This window comes from Platichthys flesus, chromosome 11 (assembly GCF_949316205.1).
Source record: "Platichthys flesus chromosome 11, fPlaFle2.1, whole genome shotgun sequence".
Taxonomy (NCBI): Eukaryota; Metazoa; Chordata; class Actinopteri; order Pleuronectiformes; family Pleuronectidae; genus Platichthys; species Platichthys flesus.
Genome location: NC_084955.1, coordinates 589435 through 604873, shown reverse-complemented (window position 1 = coordinate 604873; position 15439 = coordinate 589435). Strand labels below are relative to the sequence as shown.

General features: G+C 40.7%; 1 protein-coding gene across 3 annotated transcripts in view; it reads left to right on the top strand.

Annotated features, from left to right (window-relative positions):
* Nucleotides 1–430: 430 nt before the first annotated feature.
* Nucleotides 431–15439, top strand: part of cep192 (centrosomal protein 192) — a 48988-nt gene continuing 33979 nt past the window's right edge. For 2 of the 3 annotated variants that reach the window (XR_009923780.1, XM_062398556.1), the window contains exons 1-11: nucleotides 436–610; nucleotides 1707–1948; nucleotides 2199–2306; nucleotides 3372–3529; nucleotides 4167–4228; nucleotides 12610–12745; nucleotides 12902–13014; nucleotides 14092–14244; nucleotides 14380–14530; nucleotides 14653–14870; nucleotides 15305–15427. Coding sequence is in view for 2 of the 3 variants with exons in the window: in XM_062398556.1 (XP_062254540.1) it covers nucleotides 1779–1948; nucleotides 2199–2306; nucleotides 3372–3529; nucleotides 4167–4228; nucleotides 12610–12745; nucleotides 12902–13014; nucleotides 14092–14244; nucleotides 14380–14530; nucleotides 14653–14870; nucleotides 15305–15427 (1392 nt within the window). In the remaining variant the exon portion in view is untranslated. Of the gene's footprint in view, nucleotides 611–1706; nucleotides 1949–2198; nucleotides 2307–3371; nucleotides 3530–4166; nucleotides 4229–12609; nucleotides 12746–12901; nucleotides 13015–14091; nucleotides 14245–14379; nucleotides 14531–14652; nucleotides 14871–15304; nucleotides 15428–15439 lie in introns of all 3 variants that reach the window. The other variant, XM_062398557.1, reaches the window with a different exon arrangement.

The window sequence follows — 15439 nt, the reverse complement described above, 5'->3', positions numbered from 1 at the left end:
CAAGGCTTGGCAGAACATGTGATACAATAAAATCCCCTCCTGGACCAGGGACTATCATTGCTCTAGAATCTCTGGCCTCGTTTGCTGTGTGGTAAACAAAATGTTTTGCTTATTGGGGGTGCTCTTCGAAATATAATTTTATTCTGAGAATTTTTTACACTGATACATCTGATTTCTACATAAATTCAAACTGTCTTTACCCGATTCAAAATAAGCATCCAGTTCATTTATTTTCTCGTGCGTTGAGAGAAGTCTGTTTTTCCGTGTGTCAAACAAACCCAAAGAAATGATTGACGTGTGTGCAATCGAATCATGGTCGACTAATGCATCCCTCGCGTTTCTATTGTCCAATAAGAGTGGTTTATAGGGATTAAGTCTTGCCCCCCTCGACATTACGCTCTCGCGGGCTTCCTGTAGTTTCCGGGCGCTGCTTGGTCCTGAGAACTGTTGCACGGTGTGTTCCACAAACGTACCAGACTTTCATTGTTTAACACCCGACTTTGGGAAGTTACTTTTGGAACTTAACTGCGTATTGCAGCCTCTCGCTGCTAGTTTATAAATAAAAGACTTCGAGTTGGAAGAGAAAAAGCGGTGTCTCGGAGTTTTCAATGTAAGTTGAATTCCAGCTAACGCTCGCGTTATCTTTTGCTCTTTTTTTTTTCGTCTATGTGAAATGGACCACTTCTGAGAGAATTGGTTTATATAAGCTCGCAGGATAATTTAAATAACTAACATAACTATGCTCTCGGTTACTTGTCTTCTAGCAATGTCCGTCTAAGTTCTGAACGAAGACAGAGGAGCCACTCACATTTAGAGCGTACTGGCGAATTTGACAAACCCATTTGTTTTTAGCAAGTAGGCTAGCTAGCTGTGTGTGTGTGTGTGTGTGTGTGTGTGTGTGTGTGTGTGTGTGTGTGTGTGTGTGTGTGTGTGTGTGTGTGTGTGTGTGTGTGTGTGTGTGTGTGTGTGTGTGTGTGTGTGTGTGTGTGTGTGTGTGTGTGTGTGTGTTATAAAACCGTGAGCATGCACATCTGAAGGCTCAGTTAACTTTATAAATCTCTCTCTTAGTGGAAACGTTTGCCATGACACCCACATTCAACCATTAATGAGGTCAATGCAAATTGACTGTATTATCCTGCTGACCAAAGGGTTTCTACTTGAATTGTGGCGTCAAGCGATGAAAAGAATCATCGAGGTGGTAGCAGTGTGGTGGAGGTGAAAATAAGAGATTGTTTCGTGGCCACAGCAGGGATATCATAGATAAAGTAAATACACTACTGCTGCAGGACAATAGTTTACATTTTTTGCAAGTGATCCCAAATAACGCTTTTGGTTTTAAAGCTAATGATGATGTGGTCTACATTATTGATCCACGTCTAGTGGGGTATGCCTGACTGATGGACTGACTTGACCATCAAAAGTATCTTGTTTTCCTAAACATATTGTATATAGGAAGACTGTTATTGAAGCGTCATGGACACTTCTCTTTCTGTTTACTTTCCTGAGTTGTTGGTTTATGAAGATCCGCAGTAAAACCCAGAAGTTTTGTTGTATCTGTTTTCCGTTGTTTGAACTGTATTAGACTGCACTGTGTTGGGTTTGTGTGGTAGACTGAAATGGACTTTGTAAAAATCTGCCAATTGATCCATTTTACCTTTTTGTTTGATTTCAACTCATACCCTGCCTTGTCTAATTATCTTTCCTAGACATGACCGATGAGCTTCGCTTGAATTCAAGACAAGCCACACTTGGCTGTCAACCTGCTCATTTCAAACACCATGGCAGGTCATTACAAGCTGGAAGATGAAGTCCTTCCCAGTTTCCTCTGTGAGTCTATGGACAGCTCCAGTGGCCGTGCCACACTAGGGAATGTGACACTGGGCTCAGGCCCGGGACTGCCAGTGGCTGCCTCCACAGTGGCAAAAATCAGACCCAGTTCGGACAACAGGTGGGAGTTGGCTGCTGCTTTGGACAGATGTGACTTGTTTGTTGTATCACACAGGCCATTCAGTGTGAGAATGGATACTGAAATCATTCCAGTTTTGTTTGGGGATTTTTTTATTTTTTCCATCAATGCTGAGGGTGTTCACACTGAGTCGGCATTCAGCTTTCGGAGCACTGAAAATAATGTAGAGCTGTAAGTATGTTAAAAAGCATATTTTTTTATGAAATCGGTGCCCTATGCTTTTGCTTTACAGAGAAGATCATTGGAAGTCATATCTGGATGACAATAAGTTGAAGCAGGCCAGCTCACAGCCATCAGTTGGAGAACAGCCCAAGTTTGCCCTCAGCTTTAAGGATGAATTGTGAGTTTATACATGCATGTAGATCACAAAGCATAATTCATTTACAGTGTTGTCTGAAGTCTTGTATGAGCTGAATCTCATCTTCAGGTTCCTAGAACTGTTTATTATTGCTTATTTTTCTGTAGACCGTTAGTCAGGGTTTGGATTGACTTCTTTATGCTGTATTTAAACTGGGGCAGACGTTTGTCACCATAAGGCAAAAGCTTGTTTTACAATACTGTAATAATTATGTAGCTGTGTATATTTATCTTTTTTAAATCAAACCTTGTGGTTAGATTATTTCACTGAGTACTTTTACAGTTAAGTGCAGAGTTGAATTCCTTTTTAATACCTCCGCGCAGGTGACAGCCAGACACCATATTGATTTCGGGTTGTCTGTGTACTCCATACTGCAACACCCTAAGGGAATTTGGTAGAAAAATTCACTTGAGCTCAATATTATACTGATAACATATTGGTGGTCAAAGGCCAAGGTCTCTATGAACTCAGGAAGCAATTTCTTTGTTTTGTGAATGCGATATCTGCTGAATGCCTTGAGGGAATCCTTTCACATTTGGCACAAACAGTCACTTGGAATCTAAGATGAACTGATTTTGTTGGTTTAAGGTCAAAGGTCAAACGCATGTGACTGCATGTTGTGGTGAATGCCACATATCAGGAATGCCCAAAGGGAATTTAATTACTCCGGAACACCTCAAGGAAACTCTCGCAAATTTAGCAGACATGTTTTTGATGAAATGGTCACTTGATCGAAGGGCAAGGTCACGGTGGCCTTGGTAAACACGATTTTTGGCCTCTTGAATGTGATATCTCAAGACCGCCTTTAGAGATTTCTGAAAATTTTATCAGTTGTCACTTGGACTCAAAAGTAAAGTTCACTGTGCCCTTATATAACTCTGAAAAACAAAAATTATGTAGATGGACTGCACTGGTTGGTCGAGGCGTACAAACCACAATGCTGTATTTTGCCTTGTGGACAAGCATATTATTATGAAATAATATGTTCTATATTTGACATGTCATTTGTATGTGGTCTTAATTATTTGCTACGCATCATCTTCACAGGGACAAAGCGGATGACTTCATTGCAGCCCACCGTCTATCAGACATGCTGGTGAAGATTAATCTAGATGACAGCGCATCTCAAAACCAGGGCTCCATTATTCAGCTGCTTCCTACAGAGATTGGTTCAGTCCATGGCAGGCCCACAGAACTTGGGACAGGTAAAAGCGGCTGCTCCTTTCTAGCTTTAGATTATCCATACTACCCAGCATGAGACTTTGTTAGCCCATTCTTAACTAGAGCACTTGAAATTTACACCAGTAAGCGGCCATTGTTAGATCAAGCCCACCTATCAAAGAATTTATTTATGTTTACCAGAGTCACAACCACCATCATTCAATAATCCAATTACAACTGAATATCTTTTAAGAGGCCAGGAATGGTATGAAGAAAAATAAAAAGACAGAGCCGCACCAGACTAAACCACGAAAAAAGTTGTTATGTTTTGTAGTCCAAGTAGTGAACATACAATATCACAATGTACTGGATTAACACGTTCGAGTAAAGCTGTATCGGGATAAAGTCGCATAATTAGCGTAGTATCCTTTTTTTTATTGATCTCAGATTTTAAATGAAAATAAATATTGACAAAAACAGAATAGAAAAGGGGGAGGGGGGGGGGAGAGAAAAGGAAGGTGCACAGAATTATCTGAGCTGGAGCTGCATATCACTGTAAACTCTGTAGAGGTGAACCTTCAGCTGAGCATCTGTGGATACTCGACCTGAGCCTGACGGGAGAAATAAATTGAACACATATTTTTTAATGATACTAATTTAATCTTTTTTTACTCTTAACAGACCTGTCAACGGGGCTTCTGGCCCTTCCCCAGTATGGACATAAAGGCAATCCAGATGCAAAGGTACCCAGTCTTAGTTCCTCTGTAATACAGGATTACCTATTATATGTGATGGTTCATTTACAATAATGTATAACCAATACTGTTCATTGGTCATATTTTTATTGATGTTCTCTCAACTTGCATCAAAATCAAAGGGGGTCATAATCAGCTATTTATTTGGTATTTTGCATCTTCCAAAGGCTATTTGGGAAGTTGAGGCTGAGGATGTAGAGCGGCCGTTCTCTAATCAGAATGTAAACATATCCTGTTCTAGGGCTGGGTTTTAAAAAACATTTCTCTGATTAAAATGTATCTTCATTTAAATGGCCAATAATTTGGAAAATACATTTTCTGGGCTTTTACTATCCGTAATTACTTGAAGGGGGTCAATAGAGACCCTCAAAGTATTAAAACAGTCACTCCCCGGACTTTTTCACTCAGTCCATTCTAAAAAATATGTTATTGAAACGTCTCGTTTCGTAAAATGAGTCCATGGACATTCCTCTTAAGAACCATACTGGTCTCGAAGAGGATGGACATGGAAATACACATTGCAGCAGTTTTTTCGACTTTAAACCACGGATATATCATGTTAGGGCAGGGGGTAGGCAGCCTTTACTATCAAAAGAGCCATTTGCCCCCTATTTCCCCAAATAAAATTTGTCTGGAGCTGCAAAACATATTTGATAACACAGCTTATAAAGTTTTATATATAGTGTGTTCATACACTCACTATCTGGGAGCACACATTCGCCCGCTCGTGGTGAGTGTGGTGACGTCATGATCGAGGCAACAGCCTGATCCAGAAGCTCCCGGAGAACTAGCCAGAAAACATAATTACATTTCGTTTCCCATCTAAACTACTAACAACAATTAACCGTGATGTCGAGCGTAAGACGAGAGGCAGGAAAGAGGAACAAAAAGACTCCAAATCCCCAACCAGACCAACAAAGTCAAAGTGACTCAGGTAACGGAGAGAGCATGGCGGTGGTGCTAGCCGAGCTGCGCACATTCGGTAAGGAGCACTCGGAAGCCTCCAAAGACAACAAAGACTCGTTAGCAAGAGTGGAAACTGCGCTCAGTGAGGTAGCTGAAAGGATGACACAGCCTGAGCAACGAGTGACAGAATACGAACAAAGACTGGGTGCTGCCGAGGATAAGACACAGCCACACGAAAGAGCCCTTCGCTACCTGCTACAACGATGCGAACCTGACAGCAAAATGTGTGGATCTCGTGTCCAGAGCAAGATGCAACAATCTCCGTATATACGGAGTAACAGAAGATAAAGAAAACAACGATAGGCTGAGCTACATAAGCAATCTCATCCGAACCTCACTGACACTACCAGAGGATCTGAGTTTTAACATAGTGAGAGCATACCGATCTCTGACCATGAAACCGACAGACCAGGGGGAGCCCCCCGACTAAGGAATTGGTCATTCAGGAAGCATGGAAACACCGAGAAGGAGTGATATACAGTGGGCTGAAGATCTTTTTTGACCAAGACTACAAGTCTGACATCCAGAAGAAACGTAAACAAGTAAGGGAGATGATAAAGCAGCTCAAAGAGAAAAACGTAAAAGCTCAATCGCCGTTCCCTGCCAAGCTGAAAATTCACCTGAAAACCGGAACCAAGACCTTCATGACACTGTCAGATGCGGCACAAACACTTGCTGGGATCGGTATCCTTGTGCACCTGGATGAACAGGAGACGTTCCGGGCGGAACTTTTACGGACTTCAACATCAAACGGAGCGAACGGGATGACCGGTGCAGATCTGAGGAGCTTCCTGCGCGGTGATGGCGAGGGAACAAGTGGAAACACAGCAGGCTGTGAGTAGACTTTGAGGGAAATGAAGATTCAGCTCACTTGTTAGGATTAATATGTTCTGGCTAGCTTTATCACAAAAAGTTTATCAACATTAATATGCACCGTTTTGCACTTGTTTTTTGGGCTATTAATGCACTTAGGTTGGGTAAGTGCTGGGGGAGGGGGGAAAGCATCCTTTTCACTTTTTAGTTTTTTGTAATGTATATGTCGCATATTTTTGTTTTTTGAATGTCTTATTCTTATTATCTATGGCCATCCTTTTTTATTGTGACACCCTTTTATACTACACAGAGCAATGTTCTCTCTTTTTGCCTTATATATCCTATTACACCACAACTCTGTAAAGTATGAGGAGAGTTAGGAATAGTGGTAGAAAAGTGAAGCTCATCTCTTGGAATGTGAAATCCATAAATCACCCTGTGAAGAGGAACAAGGTACTGGCACATTTAGGTCACTTGATTGCTAGGGGTGACTTTAACTGTGGTCTTTGCCCCACTGTTGATCGGTCTTCTACCAGTCATGCAAAACGGTCTAAAATGGCCACAGCTATTAGAACCTTTATTGAGCAGTACGGAATGGTTGACCCCTGGCATTTTCACTTCCCTACAGGAAGCTCACTGATGGCTGGGAGCTGGCCTGCCATACATTGTGTAGGATTGATTATTTTATTCTAGATGCGCAGCTTTTCCTGATCATCCTTTCCCATATAAACAGTGGCACCTGAACTCTCTCTAGAGAGCTTTATCAAAAGCGGATTCACCTAAAGACTGAGTTTGATCTAGCCTCTACCTCAGCAGCAGAGCAGCTGTTACTAATGCCCCGACATTTGTTTTATGAGTTTGGCAACAAAGCAGGCCGGCCTCTCGCCGGCCCGAAATTTGAATCTACCAACCCTTGAAGACTCCCATGAAGATGCCCTTGATTCCCCCTGACGCTGGAGGAGGTTTGTGATGCCATTAAATATAAGCAATCTGGCAGATTCCCCGGACCAGACGAGGTCTCAGTGGAGTTCTTTAAGAAATGTACAGAAGCGTTATCCCCAATACAACTATCTATGGTTAATGAATCATTTTCAATTGGTCATCTCCTTCAAACCCTGAACCAAGCCTCCATCTGTCTCCTACCTAAAAAGGGCAAAGACCCCTTGTTGTGCGGGTCTTACAGACCCACAATTTGGGAACAAGACCTAGGCCTTTCATTTGCTGATGGTCAGTGGGCTTCAATCCTTGGCCGGGTTCACTCCTCTTCCCCCTGTGCTAGGCACGGTCTAATACAATTTAAGATAGTTCATCGTCTCCATTTCACCAAAGAGAAATAAGCAAGAATATACCCTAATTCCCACATGTGACCGATGTAAGCTAGCCACTGCAACCTGGCTATATATGTTTTGGCTATGTTCGAGCCTCCAAACATATTGGGAGAAAATCTTTGCATCGCTTAGTGACATCTATGACATGAAGATTGAACCTCAACCTGTCATTGCACTCTTTGGAGTGATGCCTGAAGAAACAGTAGGGTCGGTTGACATGGATGTTGTGATCGCCTTTACCACTCTGCTAGCTCAGCGCCTTATTCTCCTTAACTGGAAGAGACCGGTGCCACAATCTCATACAAGATGGCTTAAAGAGATCATGTTCTATTTGAAGCAAATATACACTGAGGGGAGTTACAGACACATTTGAAAAGACATGGAGGCCTTTTCTTACATATTCTGACAATCTAACCCAAATAACAGACTGGGTCTGTTCATAATCTTTAGCATAGCACAGTGCATTACATGTTTATTTTAGAGCTGTGAAAAATAACGCGTTAACGCGATTAATTTTTTTTTTACGCATTTAACGCATGCGCAGAGGGACCTTCCAATATACCCACAATTCTGCCCACTCTGCACTAGTCGGCGCTCTAATGCAGTCAGACGGCAGCTGCTATTCAAACAAACAAACAACATGGATAATTCTGATGAACCTGAGAACCTTCTGGACGGGAAGATCGTGTTCCAAAAAAACACGATCTTCCCGTCCAGAAAAAAATCGAACATTCAACTAAACCAAGGTGATATGTACACTCTGTGGGAAGACGTTATCGTTTCACAATTGTAATACTCGCCTAAAGTACCACCGCAATGCGAAGCATGCGTTGGTCGGCGAGGGGCATTCAAGTGGAATGCACCAAACATTACAGTACATTACATTACATTTCATTTAGCTGACGCTTTTATCCAAAGCGACTTACAATAAGTGCATTCAAACCTGAGGGTACATACCAAGAACGACAAGAATCAAGAAAGTACAATTTCTTCAAAATAAAGCAAAACTACAAAGTGCTATAAGTAAGTGCCATTTAAGTGCTACTAAAGTGTTAGTTTCAAAAGTTTTTTTTTTTTTTATTCAAGGTAAAGGCGGAAGAGGTATGTTTTTAGTTTTCGGCGGAAGATGTGTAAACTTTCTGATGTCCGGATGTCAATGGGGAGCTCATTCCACCATTTAGGAGCCAGGACGGCAAACAGTCGTGTTTTTGATGAGTGTTTAGCTCGCAGTGAGGGAGCAGCGAGCCGATTAGCCGAAGCAGAGCGGAGTGAACGGGGTGGGGTGTAACGTTTGACCATGTCCTGGATGTAGACTGGACCGGATCCGTTCATAGCATGGTACGCAAGTACTAGTGTACTCCATGAACCGGATGCGAGTAGCCACTGGTAACCAGTGAAGGGAGCGGAGGAGAGGAGTAGTGCGAGTGAATTTAGGTTGGTTAAAAGCCAGTCGAGCTGCTGCATTCTGGATGAGCTGCAAAGGTCGGATGGCAGTAGCAGTGAGAAGGGGGCGTATTCTCCTGATGTTGTAAAGCACAGCATGAATCTACAGGACCGTGTTGTTGCAGTAATGTTGGCAGTAAGGGAGAGTTGGCTGTCGAGTGTTACGCCCAGATTCCTAGCCGTCTGATTGGGGGTTAACACAGAGTTGTCAAAGTTAATAGTCAGGTCGTGGATGGGAGAGTCTTTCCCTGGAAGGAAAAGTAGTTCAGTCTTGTCAAGGTTAATCTTCAGGTGGTGTTGAGACATCCACTGAGAGATGTCGGTCAAACCAGACTCATTTGCAGGACACATCTTGCAAAAGAAGCGACCAGCTTTACTGTCAGAGAATGAGAAGAAATTAGTTTGCCTCACCAACTGGCTAAAGGAAGACTAGATAAGAGGGCCTTTTATAGGCATTAGAATGTGTCATGGTGTGGTTAATGGTTGTTTGACAAAAATATAAAAAATGTCAACCATCCTATAAAGACAATGGCTAAGAAGGTCAAATAATTTCCGTTTGATTTAAAAAGAAAAGAAAGAAGTTTTATTCAACCATACAATGGCTAAGAAGCCCGAATTCTATTTAGGATGAAGATTATATTAATGTTCCATATGGAATAGCAAAGAGAACTGCTGAGTTGCAGCACCACTGTTTTGTTTATTTATTTATGAAATGTTAAATGTATATATCCGTCTTTTGTCCTAAAGTTTTTGTTTTCACAAAAATATACAGAGAAAATCGGTCATGTGATTAATCATGATTAATCCATAGAAACCTGTGATTAATTTGATTAAAAATGTTAATCATTTCACAGCCCTAGAATATTTATTTATTTATTGTCGTTTTTAAGGGGATGCTGGGTTGGGGTGGGGGGTGGGGGAAGGCACATGGGACGGGAATTATACAGAATACATTTCAAATGCTGACTGTGAATTATCCTGCTTTCTATTGTGTGTGTAATTTATATTATGAAGATGGAGATTTCCAGCAGATCTTATAGATATCAAGTCAGTGTTCATTGCAGTGTTAAAGCTCAGAGGTGAGCTCGGTATCATAAAACCTGTCACGGACTGGAAAGTGTGTTTGAGAACAGAGACAATTTACGTGTGGCAATTCCAATATCCACAGATTTGCAATTTTACAAATTGGAAAAATCATGTTATGATTATTATTAGGGCCCGAGCACCGACTGGTGAGAGGCCCTATTGAAATTGAAAGGATTATTAGGGCCCGAGCACCGAAATCAGTGGGAGGCCCTATTGAAATTGATATGATTATTAGGGCCCGAGCACCGAAATCGGTGGGAGGCCCTATTGAAATTGAAATGATTATTATTATTATTATTATTATTATTTTCTCATGTTTAAATGAATTGGCTTTTTTGCTTTAATGTGCTCAAAAAGTTGTCGGAGTTTGCACTAAATTCGAGGGCGGCGAAAATTTTCGTATTCTGGAGTATTTTGAAAAGGGCGTGGCATCGATCGTTCTCTCTTCCCCGACCGCAACAGACTTGAAATTGCCTGTGCTCGACCACTCTTCCCCTAATTTAAAGCTGTCTGGTGCCGCACAACATATTTGATAACACAGGTTATAAAGTTATATATATATATATATATATATATATATAGTCATACAATATATATAAAAACTATAGTTTGTTGCATTTATTAAATAATAGAACGACAATAAAGACAACTGTTGACATTTAACTGCTATTTTTACCTGTTACAAAATAGGAAAACACCAAACTCTGACCATGGCGTGGATTCAAAGTCTGATCACACGCCATCAAAACACAAGCGTCTGTATCTTGGACATATTTTGTCAAATCAACTCCAAACTAGACATGTAAGACAAGAGTCGCGACCTGATGACATCTACAAAGACACCATGACTTAAAATCCTAGCGCCACCTGCTGGCTACAGGAAGTGAAGCGTTTATTGTTGCTGCAGAGCTTAAAACGCAAGCAAGGCAGAGACATGAGCTTGGTCATCGATCGTTCTCTCTTCCCAGACCGCAACAGATTTGAAATTGCCTGTGCTCGACCACTCTTCCCCTAATTTAAAGCTGTCTGGTGCCGCACAACATATTTGATCACACAGGTTATAAAGTTATATATATATATATATATATATAGTCATACAATATATATAAAAACTATAGTTTGTTGCATTTATTAAATAATAGAACGACAATAAAGACAACTGTTGACATTTAACTGCTATTTTTACCTGTTACAAAATAGGAAAACACCAAACTCTGACCATGGCGTGGAGTCAAAGTCTGATCACACGCCATCAAAACACAAGTGTCTGTATCTTGGACATATTTGGTCCAATCAACTCCAAACTAGACATGTAAGACAAGAGTCGCGACCTGATGACATCTACAAAGACACCATGACTTAAAATCCTAGCGCCACCTGCTGGCTACAGGAAGTGAAGCGTTTATTGTTGCTGCACAGCTTAAAACGCACGCAAGGCAAAGACATGCGCTTGTTCATCAATCGCTCTCTCTTCCCCGACCGCAACAGACTTGAAATTGCCTGTGCTCGGGCCCGTTACTGCTACAACGTAGCCCTAGTTATTATTATTATCATTATCTTTATCATTCTTTTTTTTGTTTGTTCTTTCTCTCAACACATTAACTTTGATTATGCCTGCAATTGAAATGTGATGCATGCTACGCTGCTCTTCTAATTGACTTTATCATGATATGTATGTTTTGCATAAAAAAAATTTAAAAAATGAATGTGACGTTCACTCCCCTTGATCGTGACGTTCACATTCATCATCTGAAAACGGCTTTGTTAAATTCACTGTTTGGCGAGAAAAAAATAACACTGTACAGGGAGCCACTGCAGAGGGGCTGAAGAGCTACGTGCCGCTCCAGAGCTGAGGGTTGCCGACCCCTGTCTTAGGAATACTAATTTTAAATCCAAATTACCAAATTAAATCCCATAAATGTGTAAAATATGGGCCCTATATGGAATCGATATGGTTTCTTTAAATGGCAAGATCTATCTTCTAATATATGCCTTTGCCTCTTGAGTTTTTTTACATGAGAACGTTGCCAACATTTAGCAAGTTGTGTAATTTCACATCTCCAGTGTCAGGGTTGTGAAGAGCAACACACACATACAATCTAAAAGGAAATACTGGAATACTAACCTAATACAATACAGACTTAAAAGCTAATCTCAAGCATAACCCTCCTATAACCAGTTTATCAAGGTTGGTAAGATATATCTTGAGCCAAATTATATTTTATTTTATTCAAACCATTTTATTTATTGTTTTTTTTTGTTATTTTTTTGTTATTATTGAATATTCATAAAGTTGATTGCTCTTTGAAAGAGTTAACCTGCATTATTATGCTTTAATATTATCATTATGTCGGTGGTTATTAAATTGTCTCAAGAAGATGAACATTTTATAAGTTATTCTATTATTATAATTTCTGGGACAATATATCATCTAACTAAATTTGAAATCGTGACTGGCCAACTTCAATAATTTTAATAATGCACCAAGTAAGAAGTTTCCTTTCACAGTTTACAACTTTTGTATTCTGAGAATCACTTTCAAGCAAAATTGGTACATACACATACACACAAGCACACACAAGCTCGCTCGCTCGCTGTGAATCCAGCAAGGGGATTCCCTGCTGTGTTCTCAAATCTGACAATATGACAAATCTGTGTCAATACCCAGCCCTACCCTCTCCTATCTTATAAAAACCATGATAAAGTACCTTCATTTTTTCCACACACACTCAGGCCTCTTCAGCCATAGTTGGGAAGGACAATGTGCAGAGTGAAGGAGTGGACAGTGACCATTTCAGTGGCAGCAATTCAAGCTTCCTGGCAAACGAGAAGCTCATGTCTGTGGACAGTATGAACAGTGATATCACAGGTATGACTTGTCTATTTGTGCTATAATCCTTTCACAGTATAAATTTCTTAGCTAATAGACTTTATACTTACTTGTTATTTTAATTGCAGAAATAACTGTAAAATTGTTCACATGTTGGCAAAGCTTGAGTCCGAATCTTCTGTGTTTGATTCTTAGATGTCACTGACTTCAACAATTTGCCTGATGACGAACTGGAGCTTTACTTCAATAAGCTGGTTCCTCCTGCCATGCAGAGAGGCAGAGTGGAGGGCCAGGAGCTTGTTTCAACAGTAAGGCCCTATCTCGTTTAACCCCTTTTCCAACCCCTACCCCTTGTTTTTTAGGGTCATCTTGCCCCTTGGAGTAGTGGTCATTTTCTCCTGCGAATTGGGACAGCCCTTTTTGCCATTCATTCAATCGAAATTGAAAAGCTTGGATGCACTGCATTATTTCATGTATGACTCAAAAGCACACTGCTTCAGGCTGCTAGTAACATTGCTGCTATACTCTGGTTAAATTCAGTGCATTGTATACCTTCAAAAAGGGGAGTTGCGACATGACGTTATGTCAAAAGGGTTAGGGTTATTTTGAACAATGTATTAACAATGACCATAATACATTCAAACGATATTAAACTAAGATATTATAATTATTATCGTAATTTGTAAATCCTTATTAATGGAGAAATTAATACATCTTTGGGTCTCTCTCCCATCTTGCTGGTGATTCACAAGGCATTCTGGGAAATTCTCATAGCAGTCAGTTAAAATCTCTTTACAGCCCTTACACTTTGCCATCCCTCTTAATCCCAACAGGTATTTGGACAGCCTTCCCCTATACGCAAACACAAAAGGGAGAAGAAGGGCTAAGGTGTGGGGAGAAGGGGCGAAATGGGATTAGGCCTAAAACTGTCTCTTGTTTCGTAGACTGTACAGTTTATGTCCACATAAGAACACTACCTGCTGTCAGGAGGTTGCATCAGCTGTCCGCTATCACGGAGCATTTTAATTTAACGTAACTTCTCAATCAGCTCTCGTTCACTTAATGTCTCATTAATAGGTTGATGTTACTGATGACCTATTAAACATACCTTCTGCGGAGTAAGTACAGTATAAGCACCACTTCTTTGATAACAATCATCAGGTGAGCCCACTGACTCCCTTTGTGCCAAGTGCTACGTTTATGGACAACAGCTGCTTAAAAATATAGTTTAGTTTCAACTTTTAAAATTCAGATGTAACTCAGGTTTACAATATCTTAAGCCTTTCTTCTTTTTCCATCAAATTTAGCTTCTTTCTCCTTTTGGAGATTTTTTGTAATGTTTACTATTACATTACTATGCTATATCTTCTGCACTTTTATTTCAGGAGGACTTCATGATGCCTGACGTGCGTCTGGCTGCTACAGGTATGGACTCCTGTCCTGCCAGTGATGAGGACACTGAGGATGAGCTGGAATCTGCCAGAAGGAACAATGATGCATCCAGAACACGGCTCATGTCAAGCACCTCCAGACAACTGGTCAGAAATAAAAAGAAAATTCTCAAACTGTGATAGTTTTTTCTTTAGCAACAAAATATAATGAGCAATATTGATTGGCCTTAAAAATTCAGTGTCCTTTATTTTACGTTTGTGTATATCAACTTTTTGGAACAGGTTGGAGAGAGTAATTGTCCCAGTTTCAGACCGGGTTTAGAGGGAGGCAGTTCTGATGATGAGTATTTAAGTGACCGCAGTGGTCCATCTGTGTCAGGGATCGAACACAGACGATCTGCTGAGGGACAGGTCCTCAACACTCCTGTTACAGGTTTGAACTTTGCTTCCTCATCTATTTCTTTTTTGGCTCTCAGGCTTGTTTTTTCTGCCACAGTTCTTATGCCAGAGCTTCAAAAGATCTCCGGTTTGTTTTGTGTCTTTGTGTAACTATAGGGGATGGAGGCGGTGGGGATGGGAGCAGTGGGAGTGAGGAAAGTGGAAATTATGGGGGTGTGTCAACCATCCCTCCTCCAACAACTAATGTTCAGACTACTTATGATGCCCTGCGTGGACTAGGGATTGTGGGCAGCAGTGCTGTTGGTGAAGATGAAGACAAGGATTTAAATAATCTGGTTGGACATGGAAGGAACAGTCTCTCCAGACATACTGAGGTGAGAATGAGTCACACTGTAGGCACCTAATTGGTTCAATGAATAGTATATACAATGGTTTTATTTCATATAACAGCATGTCTCAGTAGAACACCCAAAACAAAAGTGTCTAAGGCTTGATATTAGCACTGATTTCCACATTAATTTTGGTCTAGCGAAACATTACATTACATTCATCAAGTAACAATGCAACCTGCAGCGAGGCTGGTTATCCACACTTTAGTTCACTCTATACTATAAATTGCTAGTCCATTTCTTGGTAACACGTAACTACTTGGTGTACACATAACTTTTTACAGATATACATGTGTACTGAAAAATAGCTTCAAATGCTAATTTAATTTTTTAGGATTTTAAGAACTGTTTAGATTTTAATAGCACTTTCTCATAGTTTTTCACTTTGAGACCTGCAGAGTTTTTTTGTCCTTGTGCAGATTGGTCACCGGGTTGGTCCTGTAGGAATAGGGGAGGCCACCTCCTCTCAGGGAATGTCACTGGGAACTCAAAAGCCCTCTCCTGTGAACTGGAGCATGGTGCTGGATCGACAGGAGACACTGGTCAGTACAGAT